At 41.3% G+C, this 19,306-nt stretch overlaps 1 protein-coding gene across 1 annotated transcript in view; it reads left to right on the top strand.

Annotated features, from left to right (window-relative positions):
* The first annotated feature begins 4,717 nt into the window (after positions 1-4,717).
* Positions 4,718-19,306, top strand: part of LOC137347341 (raftlin-like) — a 116,008-nt gene continuing 101,419 nt past the window's right edge. Inside the window, exons 1-2 of the mRNA XM_068011801.1 lie at positions 4,718-4,867; positions 10,383-10,538. Of these exons, the coding sequence (XP_067867902.1) occupies positions 10,394-10,538 (145 nt within the window). The 5' untranslated portion in view covers positions 4,718-4,867; positions 10,383-10,393. The remainder of the gene's footprint in view (positions 4,868-10,382; positions 10,539-19,306) is intronic.

Raw genomic sequence — 19,306 nt, 5'->3', positions numbered from 1 at the left:
GGAAGGTTATCGGGGGTAAGCGGGAATGTGGAGTAATTAGTTCAGTCATGAACTTATTGAATGGTGGAGCAGGCTCGAGGGGCCGAGCGGCCTATTCCTGCTCCTAATTTTTATGTTTCTTATTTATGTATATTCGTATGTAGTGCCTAAAAACAGGCAGTACACAGTCCAATTTAATTCCCATGATATCTAGTTCAGATTACAATTGGGTCTTATTATTACAGTATCTAATAGTTGGTAGAACATAAGAGTGGAACAGTTCGTGCCTCTCATACTCAGACATCTCAGTGAAAAAACGAGAGACCCTTGACCTGAGCACTTATTTCCTGTCTAATTCTTTTTCTCCTCATCAGCAAATGGAGCCTTTAGTTATTGTATCCATTTTATTTATCTTCAAAATACATCTAGTTTAGCTGGAAATATAATTCATCCGAATACCCTTGGACAAATCATAATGGACATTTCTAGTTATCGCAGAAATATGTCAGTACCATCTTTATGAAAATCTGCTTGGCAAATCTTTGCTTCATTGACACACAAATGATGCTAATAGACACAGAACCTAATAGCCTCAATTTCTGTCCTGAGACAGGTATGAGCTTAAGGTAGGTTGAGGACATGTCTTGTTGGGTCACCACCCTTTTTTGCTTCCTCAAAATTTTTCTTAGGAAGTGATGTTAAAGATATACAAGAATGGGTATATGACTATATAAAAGATTAAGTTTGGTAAACTTTATGTAGGAGTACCTAATGTTCTATTGCTGTGTCTCTCTATTGTTATGTAGATGTTAAGCCATTTAAAATAGGCAAGTTAATAATGACAGTGTGAAATCACACACATGGGCAGGTGGCATGAATACGTTAAATGTTCACTCAGAACTTTACCAATCAGAATATCTACCCTATTAAAAAGCACAGTAGAGGTAGGTGCAGAGCACTACAGTAAGGTAAGTCATGAAAGTGGAACATGTGAACACAGCTTTATACTGGTGAAAGGCAAATTAATAATAATGCCATAGTTGATCATGCAGAGAGGAATTTACACTAGAATAGTGGAGGCAATATCTTTAGCGTCATTTAGGAGACAAGTGGATACTATGACGAGATGTACTGCACAGCATGGATATCTGCTATTATAATGGAGTCATTAACCTATTCATCTTAAATAGCTTGATGTTTCCATCAAAACATTGGACAGCAAAATCTGATGTGAATGTGTTAAGTGTTTGCACAATAGTACTACACAGCATACTATCTTAGTTTAGATTTTTGTGGATGGATAGGTTAAGATGGGCCAAATGGCCATCTCCACCTAATTTTCCTTATGATGCTATGACATTAATCATTTCAAAACCTGTCATTACTTTTTTGAACTTAGTATCATTGTGATGGAAGTGGCTCATGACTCCTCCCCCCTTCCCCTAAAAAAATAACGTTTTGGAAAAAGATGTCATGAAGACACTAATCTGTTAACAGGAATCTGGAGTTCACATCCTTCCCTCCCCTTTAGCTGCTTCTTCTCTCTTCAGGGGTGGCCATCATGAAGAATGCACTAAATTATTTATGCTAACACAATGTGGCATACTGTTCAGTAATGCATAATTGATAGTCATACTTTTTCATGTTATGGAAAAATATGGGGTCTTCCTTGTTCTGTATACTTCACAAATGAAAATGATGTATCACTACCACTTTTTCAGCTTTCTTCTACCGATATTAAAAATGTAATATACCTATAATTGCAGCTAATTCTAATTCTACAGCATATTTAATGAATTTTCCTCAATGTGGATTAGAAATAAGATGGGTTAATGACTATTTGGTTAAAGCTAAAATTTGACATGTCATTTTTAATTGAATAGGGTTGATTTTTACCCACCTCACCTGACAGAAACAATTTATGCCATATTATCATTATGCTTGTTAAAATTTATCAATTTCACTTAATGTTGCAATCGTGCTTGCCGCCATCTAACTTCAGGTGGCTGCCTCATGAATACTTACAAATCAGAATCCTATAATGCAATTAGGACTCTGACTCGATTTTAGCTAGGCAGGTCAGGAGTCACACCCAGCATCCAATCTGCTGACTGTAACCTCACTGACTGCATGCAGTATTTAAAGGGTCACTCAGTTACAGCCACTGTGATCATAGGGATCTGGGTACTATTGAGATTTGTGGATCTCCGAGGCATTTTTCAGCTTGGAGATTGCTTCTTTCTGTTATTTGTTTGCCTTACTTGCCCTAACTCAGCTCAGACATTTTTCTGTCACTGGTTTTGATGGAGGAAGTTTTGTAGTAAGAGGAGCAGCAGCAGTGCCTCAACACTCAGGGTGAGTAACAGTAGGGCCTGTTAGAGGAATATAGGTACGAAGAGCTTCTCATACAAGACCTTACCCAGCCCACAGGGTCTATAGATCAAGCTTGTATTCCAGGAGGTGACTAACCACTGCATAAGGAGGGTGTGTTTCACCTGACAGGTTGTTGCTGATCTATACAATTACTTCGCGTCAATCCAGTAGTTTCGTGATCATTATCAATGCGAATAGTATTTTATTCCAGATTAATTAATTAATTGAATTTAAATTCCCCAACTGCCATGGTGGGATTTAACTCATATCTCCAGGGTGTTAGCCCAGCCTTCTAGATTATTAGACCAGTAATATTACCATGATATTATCATTACCATCACATAAGACCACCATGTGAGAACAGAATGCTGCTAGTGACTGTTGTGAAGAGAATATGGAAGAGGTGGGCTGTTCATTTTTCTGTCCATGAAAACCCTCTCTGCACAAACGCTTTGTCTTTCACCACACCATTAACATACCATTTGCCTTTGCTCCATGATCTTCTGGTCAGTGATTCTCTGTGACCCTGCCCTATCAACACCTTTACTTTTGTTATCTCTTGCCCCACCCCAGTTTTATTTGCTTAAAACCTATTACATTTCTAATATTTGCTTGTTCTGATGAAGGGTCACTGACCTGAAATGTTAACTCTGCTTCTCTCTCCACAGATGCTGCCAGACTTGCTGAGTATTTCCAGCATTTCTTGTTTTTATTTCAGATTTCCAGCATCTGCATTATTTTGCTTTAATTATATGGAAGAGGTGCCCATGATGGGTGGTGAAGGATATGATGTGGAGAGAGAATTCAAAGTGCTGAGAGAGGGGTGGGAAGAATTGTTGCCAGGTGTCATTGACAGAGATGGAGAAATAAAGAGACAAATTCATCATTGCTGCTCTTGTGAGAACATTGAACTATTTCCTGCACTGGATCCAGGTTCTAGGGAATAATTCTCCTGGACATGATCTTAGCCACCTCTCTACAGGCCTGCTGCATGTCATATGGCATGCGGCATGCGTGTGGTCATTCCACACTGGGAGTCCGTCACACGCCATATTGGTTATGGTGCCCTGTGGTCGTCCAGGGTGTTCACCTGAAAGTGGAGTTAAGCCCATTGTGCATAAAAATCGGTGGCCGAATGCTTATTTTAGGCCCATTTACAAAACTGATTCCCAACTGACTGCAGTACGTGCCATGCATACTGCAGTCAGTTTTCTCAGGTGAAAAGCAGCTAAACCAATGGTCTTTAAAGGGACCGCTGGAGGCTGCTACCAAAACAGGAAATACTTTTTTTTTAATTATCTGAATTTGGTGCCTGGAGGGGCAGGAGGGCCCTACATTAAATTTGGGGGCTGCTGCCAGTTACAATTTGCCCACTCCCCCTCCCTCCCAAACTATGGTCTCACTGTGTTCCTGGTGCCAGCATCACAGTTGACCAACATTTATCCACTTCAGGACCGGTGCACTGCACTGTGAGGCGTGACCGATGTCCCCAGTGCGTCTGTCCTGTTCTGATGCGCAAGCATCAGTTTAGTGCAGCTGCTCACGGCCACAATGGGACTCGTGTCCAAATTTCGGAGAGATCCATTTTCTAGGCCCTGATGTTTTTAAATTTACTGCAACTACTTGGTTTCTGCCTCCTATTATGACACCTTCAGTTTTCAGGACTGTTAATCCTCAAAATTCCTTGCTTTGACATCAACCAGATAATTGTGTCCCTTGTGGCTTTTCTTTTCAAAACAAGCAGGTCTTCTTTTTTGTTTTATTTAAGTGAAATTTCAATTAGTCACAGACTGTCCCAGGAGTAGATTGCCTCTTTAACAGTCTCCTCCAGAGATCTAAGTAATGGATTTCAGCCTCAGGGGGCTGGTCTGGGTCTTAAAATATGAATTTCATTGAAGAGTGAAGTCAGCATGCTGGCCAGTCCCATCTGGCTGCTGAACTGGTGCTCACACACACGCAGCTCAGCTGGCTAGACGTGTGCGATGCATTTTTGGCTGGTATTCTGCCTTTCGCCTCATACCCAGGTCACTTATTTCAGTGATCTTTACAAGACTGTAGCTGGTATTTTTGTGTCATTTTCTTGCAGTTGTGATTTGACCAGTGAAGCAAGAGGGGAAAAAAAGAAAAACACCGAACTGTTACAGGATGTGGTTTTACTGAACACGCAGCACTGAAGATTAAAATTTTTGATGCATGACGTTTTCAACAGCAAAAGGAAGTCAACGGATAAATTTAGACCCAAAATCTTCAACTGTAACATTTGTAAAAGGATCAGACCAGATTTTCGTATGGCTCCGGTTCCCCCTATATTTTTTGGAGTAGCTTCTTGTGCTTTGTTGCACTCAGCCTTTTTGAGTTAGTTCTTGCTCGTAAAGCTGATCCAAGTTTCCTTCAGGGTCAATAACTTCCTTTCCTGAGATGAGAGTATCTTTAATTGTGGTCGTATTTTGATTCCTCACAATTCTTGAACAGGCTGCCGATTTCTTTGAAACATCTTTTGGCAAGCATTTCTCAGGTAAATCAATAAAAATAATTATTTGTGTGTTTGAATGTGTGTGTTAATTGTTTAAAAGCAGTTGATAACTGTAAGCTTTTGGTGCTAGTACTAAAAGAGCTGTAGTATTGCTGCAATGTAAACAGTATTTTATCTGGGCTTTAGAATATAATCCTCCTTTTCTCATCCTTCATTTGCTTCCGTTGATTCAATACCACAGGAAATGTGTTACATTGTAAGTGTGAAACTGCCTAAAGTGCTCTTTCTTTAACTGTCTATGGGCCAAAGAAGTCCATAAATGCCTGAATGACAAGCGTGGGCTGCAAGGCATTGTTTTGCAATATTAAATTCTGTTGTTTCGCATGAATAATGCAGAAAGAGTGATCTCTTGACAATATACAATTATAAAATAAATGTTAATTTGCAACGTTTTTACACGTGGGATAAGAGAGTGTCAAATGGTTAAACGTTCTGTTTAGTATTTTTGTTTTTCATAACTTGCACATTTTTAATGCATATGGAATTACTTTGCTTCCTATTGACACCATAAGTATCCATATGGTATTTAAGTAAAATAAACATTCAGCTGAACTTGCATGCTTTTTTTACACATATTTAATGATTTAATAATGGCTTCTCCCTATCCTCTTAAAAACATTCTAGAAAGTACAGCATGGTTACAATTCTTTTAAAAAATGACTGTTTTACAAGGCTGTTGTTAAAAACAATATTGCACTTAGAATTAATCTCTTAGACTTTAATAGAGTCTGAAGGAGAACCCTTTAAACTCGTGGCAATTATTTAAATTGTAAAAGTAAAACCAACAATTCAGCTAATGACAAAATGTTAGACAGCCTACTGTGTGTCTGGTGGTGAGGATTCCAGCCTGTGGATACTTTAAAAATGCTTTTGATTCCCTCTTTTTATATTAACTGCCATTTTGGATATCTGAAGAGAAGCATATTTCTGTTTTAGAGGTAGAGTTAATGCACAGTATTTCAGTAAATCCGAGTCTGTAAATAGGTTAACAAAAAACATTTCTTAATTTAGAGAGACAAGGGTCAACCAATTGAAAACTGACCTCAGCTGAGCAAAGTTACTTCTGAGAAGGCTGTGAATTCTTAGTTATGTCTTATAAACTGATGAATGAAATAAAAAACTGACCGAAACATAAGTGTAATATGGGATTTGAGAATTGTGATCATTCAGCCACTGAAAAAATAATAATCATAACATTCTTTTCAGAAAGAATAACTTGGGGGAGATGGTGGCAGAGTGGTAATATCACTGGGTTAGTAATCTAAAGGCCCAGGCTAATACTCTGGTTCAAATCCCACCCCGGCAGTTGGTGGAATTTAAATTAATAAAAATTTGGAATGGAAAGCTAGTCTCAGTAGTGGTGCCATGAAACCATCATCAATTGTCATAAAAACCCATCACATTCACTAATGTCTTTTAGGGAAGGAAATCTGCCATCCTTACCTGGTCTGGCCTACATGTGACTCCAGACTCACAGCAACGAGGTTGACTCTTAAATGCCCTCTGAAATGGCCTCGCAAGCCACTCCGTTCAAGGGCAATTAGGGATGGGCAACAAATGCTGGCCCTGCCAGCAATGCCCACATCCCATGAAAGAATTTTTAAAAAGTAAAGAATGGTTTAAAGATAATGATTGAACAGGTTTTCAGCAATCATAATACAATCAAACTGCATATCAGTCAAACAGTGGAGACATCCGTTATAATGATCAGCATAAATAGGTCTTCTGTGGAATAATTTAAAACTGAACCTATTACCACTGGTGTGCCAAGATTCCTGCCACCACTTAGTAGGACACAAAATAAACACATAACACAAACTTAAGGGCAAATTTAACTTCACTGGCCTGGCAGAAAGTAAGTGAGTGGGCAGTTAAAACTTCCCAGCTTACTTAGCTGCGGAAAGCCATGCCAGGTCCCGCAGTTTCGAATTTTAACAGACTTCTGCCACCCAAGACCAGTGGGGCTCTAATTCATATATGCTAATCAGGGTATGATAATGTAATCAGCTGCAATGCCGATTTAAATTTCTGTCTGAGTGGGGGTGCTATCCTGCCAGATGAGGACCACTGTGAAAAGGATTGGGAAGCTGAGGAGGCCTTCAAGGTAAGTTTTTCACCTTCCTTTGTGGGGCCAGCAGGAGCAGGAGTACAACATGTTCATGAGGCCCTGTGGTTAAAATTACAGTGGCCTGGTAAGAACAAAGGTTGAGCATTCAGCCCCTTGAGCTTATCCTGCCATGCAATCTAATCATGGCTGAACTGTGCCTCAACTCTATTTACCAGCCTTTGCTGCATATCCCTCGATACTCTTAATAAAACAAACTATTGATCTCAGTCTTGAGAATTTTAATTGACCCATCATCCACAGTTTTTTGGGAAAGAGAATTACAGATTTCCGCCACTCTTTGTGTGTAAAATTGCTGTCTGACTTCACTCCTGAATGACCAAGTCCTAACTTTAAGATTATGCACTTGTCCTTGTTCTGGATTCCCCATCAAAGAAAACAGTGGGCTGAATTTTATCAGCGCACATCGCTTTGTGGCGGCGCACTGTGAGAGCGGTGGCCTTCTGACATGGAAGTGCCACCGCACAGCCCCCGCGATATTACGCACGGGGGCTGATTTAAATAGGGGGGCGGAGTGGTCGCCCCGATGACATAGAGGGGGGGCCACCAGGTCCCCGGCAATGGCATCCGGTGCCACCGCGCAGGCGCCGGTGCCATTTTTAAAGGGCTCCAAGCCCTTCAGTAGCAGTTTAATATTTAAAGGTCCCAGTCTCTGGGAAATGAAAATAAAAGTTTATTCCAACTGTAAATCCTGTCTCCCACCCCCCCAATGGGTAATTTACATATAAATTGCCCTCTCCCCCATAATAAATGTATATTCATTTCCTGAACTTTCCCCCTGACATTTGTTCCCTTCGACCCTCACCCCTTCCCACCATCCCCACAGCCAATAAAAATTGTTTTCCCCGCTCCCCCATCCTACCCCTGCATCCCAGAAAATGTTATTGCTCCCCCTGCCCACCAGGTTCTCGCCTTGGAACTCCGTACGGAGTTTCCGAAGGCGTGCGAGGTGTGAATGGCGGGTGTAAAATCGGCGTGGGACGGCCGCCACCAGCAGGTAAGTTAATTTACATCTAATTGATGTTAATTTAAACATTTAGATGAAGGCCCCACCGCCAAGTGGTGGGAGGGCCACACCGAGGTCCCCCTGCCACTGGTAATATGCGGCGGGTCCTTCTCGATGTCGAGGGTCAAGGCATGCTTCTCCCTGCAGAATTTTATGGGCATCCCCCTGCCTCGACCCATGGCGTGCGGGAGGGGGGTGGGGGAGTCGTAAAATTCAGCCCAGTTTCTCTATAACACTATCATCTTCAATGCTGTTGTCATTTTAAACACCTTGGTTAGATAATCTCTCAACCTTATAAACTTAATGGAATACAAGCCACCTTTATGCAATCTGTCCTAATAATGTAACTCTTTAAGGCCCTCTGTCATTCTGGAGTCAACTGCCACAGGAGGCTGGGACATTAACCAGCTGGCAGTTAAAAATCCACACCCACCCACCCTGTAGTCTTTCACATGTGAAAAAATACTTGGTGTAACACAGAAATAACTTTAAATAATATTTATTCTTGTCCATTGAAGGTGCAATAAAACTTGGCTAGATGAGGGGTTGTGCTATGAAGAGAGATGGAGTAGAATGGGTCTATACTCTCCGGTGTTTAGAAGAATGAGAGGTGATCTTATTAAACATATAAGATTCAGAAAGGGCGTGACAGGGTCGATGCTAGAAGCTGTTCTCTTGGCTGGAGAGTCCAGAGCTAGGGGACATAGTCTCAGAATAAGGGGATGCCCATTTCAGACAGTTGAGGAGAAATTTCTTCACTCAGAGGGTTGTGGATCTTTGTAATTCACTATCCAAGAGGACTGTGAATTCTCAGTCATTGAGTATATTCAAGGCTGGGATAGATTTTTGAATACTAAGGGAATCAAAGGATATGGGGATTGGGTGCAAAAGTGGAGTTGAGTTTGAGGATCTTATTACATGGCAGAGCAGGTTCGAGGTAAAACCTGGCTCGGGTATAAAATTAAAACCCGACCCGGGCTCAACCCAACCACAGCCAACCTGAACCCAACCCGAGCCAGAGCCTTTTAATTTTTCTTAGCGCTCGACCCGACCCGACCAGATATGAGTCTCCTCAGACATGAGTTTTGTTCATCTGTCCCGGTAGCAGGCTATTCCTGAAGCTGGAGTTGTCGGGAATCATGGGTAAGCCTGATGCCGTGACTTCCTGGAAGCAGTGTCCAGCCCGACCCGACCCGAGCCCAAATGCTGGACTCAGAATTTTGACCCGACCCGACCCGACCTGACCCGAACCTGACACATAGTTGGGTCTAGTCGGGTTCGGGTCAGGTAGCCAGGCTTTAACACGAGGGGACAAATGGCCTACTCCTGCTTCTACTTCTTATGTTCTTTGATGTTTCTGGCTAAATGATTCTCGGACTGTAAAGTGTTGCATTCTATCCTGGTTTGCTTCAACTGTTCAGCACTGACTGCAATTTCACAGCATTCAAAGAAACAGGTTTTCTATCACCTCATCTTAAAATGATTTTTTTAAAGAATTTTAAAATAAAACTGGTGAAGTGTATGGAATTATAAATCTTTATTTGCAGGATCTCATGGGTTAATACAAGCCTCCAGTTGTCATTAATTTGACCAGAAATGACTTTGCAGGCCTCTAAGGGTTAAAGCACAGTCTGCTTGTTTGATTTTTAAATGAGCATAAAGTCATTCCTCCTGTCCCAGTTTTATCACTATCTAATTAGTATTTATTCCAGTCACATATAATTCTTTTTGTCTTTTTGTCAAATAGGAATTACTATTGGCAACGAAAACAAAAATTGTTGGAAATGTCAGCATCTGACATTACCAGCACTTGCAGTTATACTTTATCTTTTTACAGAATTAGCTATTAGACATTTACAGATTAGCAAAGATATAAAAGTTACTGAGATAGAACATGCAAATCAGCAAACAGAAGATCAACTTTCAGTTTTACAAATTAAGTGGACTGTGGTTAAAAAAAAGGAATTATATTTTAAAGCATCAGACAGTAAATAGTTGTGTGCCAAATAATGGGATCATGTATCAGATACAGTAAAGGAAATTATAACCATTTTAGCCCTGAATTAATGATGTGCAGTAAAATATAGACAGTTAAAACAGAGAAAAACAAATGTGGAAAATCTCTTGCAACTGAGACATTGCATTGTTAATGCTGCTAAATATTTCTGCGACTGCAGCTGTGTTGCTAAGGACAAAATCTACTGAACAAACTGAATTTGACATCTATGAGGAATACAATTCATCCAGTTTGTGACCCATTTATTTGATTAAGATTTATTAAGTTTCCCAGAGGAATCTGAAGGTGTCATTTATTGTCGCTGTGCTGTCAATTATATCACTTTCTGCGCTTTTCTATTTTGAATTAGCATCTGTCAAAATGGGTTGTGGCCTACCAAAGCTGGAAAAGCCTGATGAAAACAGCCCAGGCAAAATCTTCTCAACGCTTAAGCGACCGCAAGTGGAAACTAAAGTGGGCATAGCCTATCAGTATAAGCTCCTGGACTTCACTACAGCAGAGAGTGGTAAGTGATGGTCATGCTTTCTATTCATATTATTGCAATGTAAAACAATTGATTGTGATCACTTGCCTAATTATATTAATATCAAAGAAATATTCTTAAAGCGAGTGATACCAAATATTCTCAAGACTCATAAAGCTGCCTGTCTAAATAATGAAACAGTATAGCAGTTGTCTCACACCATTGTATTGTGATAGTCATCCTTCAAACTGCCTATGATAAGCTACACTATCCACTTTCAGGTAGTCACACATTGGGGGAGTTTTAATTCCCCAACTCGGGCAGGAAAGGGGGAATGGAGTGGTTAAATATTCAAGAATAGGAAACCTGACACCAAACTACCTCCAATGTACCCGCTTCTGGTTTTAACGGAGATGGGTTGGGGGCATGTGACTAACCTCCTCTCCAGAGGTGGGCCCATTATTCAAATATTTTAATTGCTGTGCATTGGGTTTCCCAGGACTCAGCAAACCCAGCAGTGATGGGAGGCGAGAATGGCCGGATGCAACAGTTAAATGCCTTTCTAGCACTGTTTGTGGACCAGGAGGAGCAGGAGTGCTTTCCCCCACTACTCCAGCCCTTTCCAAGCAAACTTGTTTCCCACTCCACGTGACTGGAACCCCTACAATCGATTACGACCCACTGATCTCTCCGGCCCCCTCCTGATTTCTCCAGACCCCCTATTTCTCCATGGACCTCCCCCCGATCTATCCACAGTCAACTTCAGTCTATCCATGACACCTCTCAATCACTCTGCCTCCTCCGGTCTATCCATAATCCCCCTGATAATCTATCCACGAACCCCACCCCAAAGATCTGTGCACCACCTTCCCCCAGTGTCTTCACCCAACCCTGATCTAGCCACATCCCCTATCCCAATTTCTCCAACCCCCATCGACCTATTTATTTGGTCAGCATTGCCCTGTCTCCTGATCTCTCTGACCACCCTCAACCTAATTGTAGCACCCCCCCCTCACCCCCTGATCTGTCCATGCACTCCCACCCACAATCTATCCGGCACCCCCCCTCGATATCCATGGAACCACCATCCCCCTCCCCCCCCAATCTGCCGTATAATAGCACGTTGGCATATGCTTACAATAAATTCAGATGGAAAGGAATCACATTTAAAATTCTAATGTGCTACTTCAATGTCCAAGTCATTGAATGGAATTCTACTCCTGCTGTAACAATATTACCAACCACTGAAGACTTGTCCATAAGGAGCAGGAATATGCCTCCTACATCAATAACGTAAAGATTGGAACAACATGAAATGCTTAGCACATCAAGCCTATTCCTATTAACAGACAATGCACCATTTCTGCTGTCTTGAACTCCATCCAACTTCTTTAATCTCCTGAGTGTTGCAAATTACCATTAGGAAAACTTCTAAGAAAAAAACTCCTCTAAATCTTTCCCCAATCCTCTAAATAATAAACCTAAACTCCAGGCTATCAAATTAGTATTATAACCAACATAACTCAGTCCTGACAGGTTGCATTCCACAGATGGCATTTTCTGAGTCTCTGAAGCACAGGAAACATCATGTCTTGAATAGTATTTGATTATCCACGTCCATGTTTGTACTTCTAACCTTCAAATCCAATCTTAACCAACTACTTTCTGGCTCCTTTTAAAGCTAGTGAGTCAAAATAATATTAATTGTTTTCAGTTAGATTCTGTTCTATATATTTACTACTTTGTGGGTCAAAAATTCCTTCTGGCCTCACTTGAAGCAGCTTAATTTTGGATCCAGGTTCTCTGTCTTTATGCTCAGTTTAAATATGCTTGTTCGATATCATCTTTGTCTCCTAATATTATAAAGACATATAACATAAGAAGATAAGAAATAGGAGCAGGAGTAGACCATGAGACCACTTGAGCCTGCTGAACCATTCAGTAAGATCATGGCTGAACCTCTGCATCAACTTCAGTTTCCCACCCTATATCCTTTAATCCTCTTTAGCGCCCAAAAATCTATCGATCTCAGTCTTGAATCTTCTCATCAACTAAGCATTTACCCTCTGGGGTAAAGAATTCCAATGATTCATAACCTTCTGAGTCAAGAGATTTCTCCTCATTTCAGTCCTAAATAGCCGATCTCTTAGCCTAAGACTGTGCCCTCTAGGGACACTGGCAGCATGGATGCGAAGTTGGCTGAGTGAAAGGAAATAGAGAGTAGTGGAAAGTGGTTGTTTTTTGGACTGGAGGAATATGTACGTTAGTGTTCCCCAGGGGTCAGTACTATGACCACTGCTTTTCTTGATATATATTAATGGCTTGGACTTGACTGTGCAGGGCACAATTTCAAAATCTGCAGAGGACACAACATTTGGAAGTATTGTGAACTGTGTGGTGGATAGTGATAGACTTCAAGAGGACATAGACAGGCTGGTGGAATGGGCAGACATGTGGCAGATGAAATTAATGCAGAGAAGGGCGGCACAGTGGCGCAGTGGAAGGGCGGCACAGTGGCGCAGTGGTTAGCACCGCAGCCTCACAGCTCCAGGGACCCGGGTTCAATTCTGGGTACTGCCTGTGCGGAGTTTGCAAGTTCTCCCTGTGACCGTGTGGGTTTTCGCCGGGTGCTCCAGTTTCCTCCCACAGCCAAAAAAGACTTGCAGGTTGATAGGTAAATTGGCCATTGTAAATTGCCCCTAGTGTAGGTAGGTGATAGGGAATATGGGATTATCACAGGGTTAGCATAAATGGGTGGTTGGTGGTCGGCATAGAGACGGTGGGCTGAAGGGCCTGTTTCAGTGCTGTATCTCTAAATAAAAATAAAATAAAAAGAGTGGTGGTACATTTTGGTAGGAAGAATGAGGAGAGGCAATATAAACTAAAGGGTACACTTCTAAAAGGGCTGCAGGAACAGAGAGACCTGAGGGCATATGCGCACAAATTGTTGAATGTGACAGGGCAGGGTGAGAAAGTGGTTAAAAAAACATGTAGGATCCAAGGCTTTATAGATAGAAGGATAGAGTACAAAAGCAAGAAAGTTATTATGAACTTTATAAAACATTGGTTTGGCCTCTACTGGAATATTGTGTCCAATTCTGGGCACTGTTCTTTAGGAAATATGTGAAGATTTTAGACAGGGTGCAGAAAAGATTTACGAGAATGGTTCCAAGGATGAGGGACTTCAGTTATGTGAATGGAAAGAAAGAAAGAAGAAAGAAAAGAAAGACTTGCATTTATATGGTGCTTTTCACGATTACCGGACGTCTCAAAGCGCTTTAATGTACTTTTGAAATGTAGCCACTGTTTAAATGTGGTAAACGTAGGATAGATTGGAGAAGCTGGGTTGTTCTCCTTAGAGAAGGGAAGGTGGAGAGGAGATTTGATAGAGTGTTCAAAATCCTGAGGAGTACATAGAGAGAAATTGTTTCCAATGGTGGAAGGGTCGAGAACCAGAGGACTCAGTTTTACAGTGATTGGCACCAAAAGCAACATGAGGAAAAACTTGTTTACACAGTGAGTGGTTAGGATTTGGAATGCACTGCCTGAGAGGGTGGTGGAGGCAGATTCTATCATGGTTTTCAAAAGGGAATTGGGTAAACACCTGATGAGAAAATATTTGCTGGGCTATGGGGAAAGTGTGAAGGAGTGGAACTAGCTAAATAGCTCTTGCAGAGAGCTGACATGGACTTGATGGACTGAAAGGCCTCCTTCTGTGCTCTAACCATTCTGTGATTCTACTCCAATCCCCTTGCAATAAAGGCTAACTTATCATTTGCCTTCAGAATTGCTTACTGTACGTGCATGTTAATTTTCTGTGATTTGTGTACCATGACCCCCAAATCCCTCCAAATAACATTTACTCGTCTCTCACCTTTTAAAAAATATCCTGCTCTTCTATTCTTTCTACCAAAGTAGATAAATTCACACTTGCTCACATTATACTCTATCTGTCACCTTCTTGCCCAATCACTCAACCTGTCAACATCCCTTTTCATCAACCTCACATCCTCTTTGCAGCTTACTTTCCCACCTAGCTTTGTATCGTAAGTAAAATTGGTTATATTACACTCAGCTCCCTCATTGACATCATTGATATAGATTGTAATTAGCTGATACCCAAGCAGACAGACCCTTACGGCACTCCACTGCCATCCTGTAAACGGCCCGTTTATTCTTATTGATGTATCTTTGCTCCATCATTATTTCTCCAGTTAAAACAAGTTCAATTGTTTTGGTAATTTAGAGTTATAAAGTCAACCCAGAAATATGCTTGTTACTTTTCTCATAAGAAAGCCTTTTGAAGTGGAGTGTCTAAAATTGCTCACAGTATTCCCAATATAGTCTTACCAGTGTTATAAAAGTGCTTCCGTTTTATTTTGAATGTTAATTATGGGTATTGTTTTATTTGGGAAAACTGAAAAGGATTCCATAGGTTCTGCACTTAGTGCTTTTTTAAAAAAAGAGGTCATCAGAAGGTCTTTTGAACTTTTGTAAACAACCTGTACTGGAGATTACCTGCTAAGAGAAATAAACAGCATTTACTGGAGGTCACCTGTCTTCAGATAAGTACCGAGCAGGGGCTTTTTGACCCTGGGGGAGATGTTTATGGAGAAGTGACAGGTCAAGATTTATAGGGATCAGGAGGCTTGACTCTTGAGATATTGTTTTTGGTTTCGCTTTGGACAGTGAGTTGGGGTGTGAACTTTTTTGAAGACAGGTGGAGAAAACCAGCCAAGGGAGCAGCCACCCAGCTCAGCTTGTTTCATCTCTTTGAAAAGACCTGAGAAGCAACTGTAAGAAAAAGACTAAGACTGTTGCTGCATTTCTCCTGAAAGGCCTGCCATACTGATTGTCAATGTTGCCTGAAGAGAACTGTTCTAGAAAGATCCCAGTGACAGCTGTCTACGCATATTTGGGACTCCAGAAAATAAAGGGACAACCGACATCTTTCCATATCTTCTCTATTTTTCAAGAATTAGCAAGTATTTGGCCAAAGTATTTTTTTTTGTCTTTTTTATTGTAATAGAGCTCTAAAGAGAAAATCTCTTTATTTTTCGGTTAACCGGTGTGTGTGTGTGTGTGTAAGAGGGGCTAAGGTAAAAAGGAAACTTTCATGTCGCAATCTATGTGTTAATGCTTTGCTTCATTACTGAATAAGTCTTGTTTGACAATAAACTGATAATGTTATTGTTTATTAAAGAAACCTGGTTCATGTATTTTATTCTGGGATAAAAACAGAGCCTATGATTGACAGTATCAGTAACTGGGTAAACATATGTTGTGACCTGTGGAGAAGTGGAACTAGAAAAAACTCCTCCTGCTTTGGTCGTAACAGCAGTAACCTTTTAAAGTTAAAATTTCAAATAAATAAATTGCATTTATATGGCACCATTCATGACTGCAAATCAGTTTTGTGGGATGAATAAAATCAGGGAGAACACCCCGACTCTTCAAAATAGTACCATGGGATGGCTCTTTTATGTCCACATGAGAGGGCAGATGGGGCCTCGGTTCAACATCTCATCTGAAAATGATGCATTTACGTAGAATTACATAGCATGTACAGTATAGAAACAGGTCATTCAGCTTATCTGGTCTATGCTGGTGTTTATGCTCCACACAAGCCTCTTCCCATCCCTCTTCATCTAACCCTATCAGCATATCCTTTATTCCTTTCTCCCTCATGTGCTTATCTAGTATCCCCTTAACTGCATCTATGCAAGTTGCCTCAACTACTCCTTGGGGTAATGAGTTTCACATTCTAACCACTGTCTGGGTAAAGAGGTTTCTCCTGAATTCTTTATTGTTTAGTACTTGATTAAGCTTTTTAATAACTTTCATGTTGATTGGATGCTTTCAGTGAATGCTCGCTAATGACACTAATTGCTCTCCTCCAACTTTATTAGTTAACAACCATTTACTATTTCATGTTTGATGATTCCTGTAACATTGTGCACCATCTGACATTTATCCAGTAGGGCAATGTGAAAAAACAGCCAGGTGAGAGTGGTGGGGATGCAGAGATCCACCTCTGAGGTGAATCTCGTTGACCTGGTACCAACCTGGATTGTTCGGGGTATTCATCGCAGCCAAATGAGTGTAGATTGCTGGATTTTTGGTCTTGTTTTATTAGTATAAATGAAAGCTTTGAATTAGTGTAAAATGGAGCATCTGTTTCAAGTTGAACTATCTGTTTTTTGCAACTAAGCCTGAACATTTTTTTTTGTTTCATTAAGTGCAGTTAGTAACAATTAGATAACCCCTTAACAGGATGAAAATTCTAACAATAAAACACATCCAATTTCTGTCATCTTATTAGTCTGTCAGTGTATCTAGACATTGTTGGGAGCTTGTTAAAGCTGGTATTTCCTCCACAAATAATGCCATTAAAGAGGACGATGTTCTTCCCAGCAAAGGAAGACACATTTAGCTATATTTTCTGCCAGGAGTAAAATCTAACAATCGTAGAAAATTATGTTTAAGAGTAGCAAGAAAGAACAGTTGCACTCTTGAAATTTAGCAGAGATAATCCTCAGTGCTACTGTGGTTTTTATTTTAATATGCTTCTAAGGTTCTTTTTGTAAATTGGGCTGGAGTATGTTATTTATCAGTGGTAAGAGAGTCCTGCACTGGGAGTCTTACTTTCTGCCAGGAAATATAGGGAGGAGGTAGGAGGGGTAAAAAAAACCTAAAGAAAGCAACAAACACAAAGTAAAAGACTGTATTAACAGCAGCTGTACCAATATTACCTATTTTACACGATTGCCCAAGGTCAAAATTATCCCTAAACTGTGAAACAATTAAAATTTAAAGAAAGGTAGAGAATGGATTTTCCTCTTATCAAATTCCTCCGTGGCCCTGCCCCTCCCAATTTCTATAATCTCCTCCAGCCCCACAACCCTCCAAGATATCTGTGCTCCTCTAATTCTGGTCTCTTGAGCATCCCCGATTTTAATCGCTCCACCATTGGTGGCTGTGCCTTCAGCTGCCACAGCCCTAAGCTCTGGAATTCTCTCCCTAAACCTCTCTGCCTCTCTACCTTGCTTTCCTCATTTAAGACACTGCTTAAAACCCACTTCTTTAGCCAAGCTTTTGGTCGTCTGCCCTAATATTGCCTTATGCGGCTCGGTGTCAAGTTTTGTTCTATAACACAGTTGAAGTGCCTTGGTATGTTTTATGTTAAAGGCACTATATAAGTACAAATTGTTGTTCTCTGCATTGGTGCCTTTATCATAAGGGCACAAAGAAGAGGTAAAAGGGGCAGAAACCCATCACCTCAGGTCTCCACCACACCTGGAACTTTTCGGGACTTTCGCAACCAGTGTGGGTCAGTTGGTACCTGCTGCACAATGAAGGGAGTGGGGGGTGGGGTGGTTGGTGGGCAGGCATTGTTCCTGGACAGCCATCTCATTTTCCTTCAGGCTGCAACTATTGGGCTCCCCAGAGCAAGAGTACCTGAAGAACTTTGGGATAGGACTCTGCCCTGGACCTCTGTGCGCCACAGAATCTGTGGGGATCATAGGTACAACTGAAGTTATAGCTGAAGATTTACAAATATGTTGCTTAACCCTTCCTGGACAGGTAGCCACCAAGCCCTGATATTGACAACCCAGAGTACAGCAACAAACCTCACAGGCCTGCAGCTGTGTTTTCATTTCCTTTCTGATGTACAAGCACATAGCCAGCCAGGGAATGGACCTGCGCCTAAAGTCTTCCCAAGCCTTGCAAATGACCCAGGAAAGGAGAAACCCACAGCTGCTTTCCCTCAGTCATAGAACATCTGAGGTCTGCAGTACCTGCTGGGTAACCCATGGGGAAACATTTATTTTATTGTTCAACACAGAGGAACATAAAATGAAACAGACACAATAAAAATATGAAAAGGCAGGAAAAAGAGGAAACTTAAAAATAAAATCTACATAAGATAAACAATTGGCCCCAACATTGCTGTAATGTCTTTGAGTCAGCTTGATGCTCTTCTTTGAATCATGACAGCTTTTTCTGACATCCCTCAATTTCAGGCCCTTGATGAGATCCAGTTCATCCTGTCGATGACATTCGCCTCAATATTTGGGGAAGCGGGGAAGGTGTGGGAGAGCACAAAGATCCGACCAGATTTAATGACAGGACCTCAGTATAGTGTTTTTCTTCCATTTCCCACCCAGCAGCTGGTCAAACTGACAGGCTGACCAGCTGCCGGCCAGTAAAACAGCAGCAGGAGGCTGCAGACAGGACCTTTGTGGATGACTACAGTAGGGGGAGGGAGAGGCCGTGATTGGTTGAGGGGAGTCCAAATGTTTCCTTGAGGGGCCTGGGGGGAAGTACCCCTGATTCTCCTGGCCTGCTAGAAATGCTGTAAAAGGCACTTACCTTGTGGAGCTGGCAACTCCCACCTCCCTTTCACTGTTCAGTTTCCCAAGTCCTGAGAAACTCGTGCAGCAGCTGTTGCACTGTGGCAACCTGATTTGAATATGTTAATGAAGCATATTTCCTCTGCATAGTGGGACACTCACGCACCAAAAAATCTGCCATCGTGAAAACTGTGGCAGGAGCATATGCAATGCATTGGGGGTTACAATTGCTGTTTTTACATTTTTAACCTCCTCCTGACCCTTTCCCACCTGTTTTGGACAGGTTAATATCAAGGCCATTGTAAACAGTTCTTAAGTCTTCATTTATAGGCCTTCTATTCGGATTGAACACAAACATTATTTATTGTCTTGCTTATCTAGATTGCATGATTTCAGGTGGAGGCCTTTTCCTTACTAGTCCATTTCCTACACTAACATAAGGGTGCTGAGGCCACC

Source organism: Heterodontus francisci, chromosome 2 (assembly GCF_036365525.1).
Source record: "Heterodontus francisci isolate sHetFra1 chromosome 2, sHetFra1.hap1, whole genome shotgun sequence".
In the NCBI taxonomy this organism is placed as follows: Eukaryota; Metazoa; Chordata; class Chondrichthyes; order Heterodontiformes; family Heterodontidae; genus Heterodontus; species Heterodontus francisci.
Note: the sequence above shows the minus strand (reverse complement) of the source record. Positions and strands in the feature narration are given on the sequence as shown.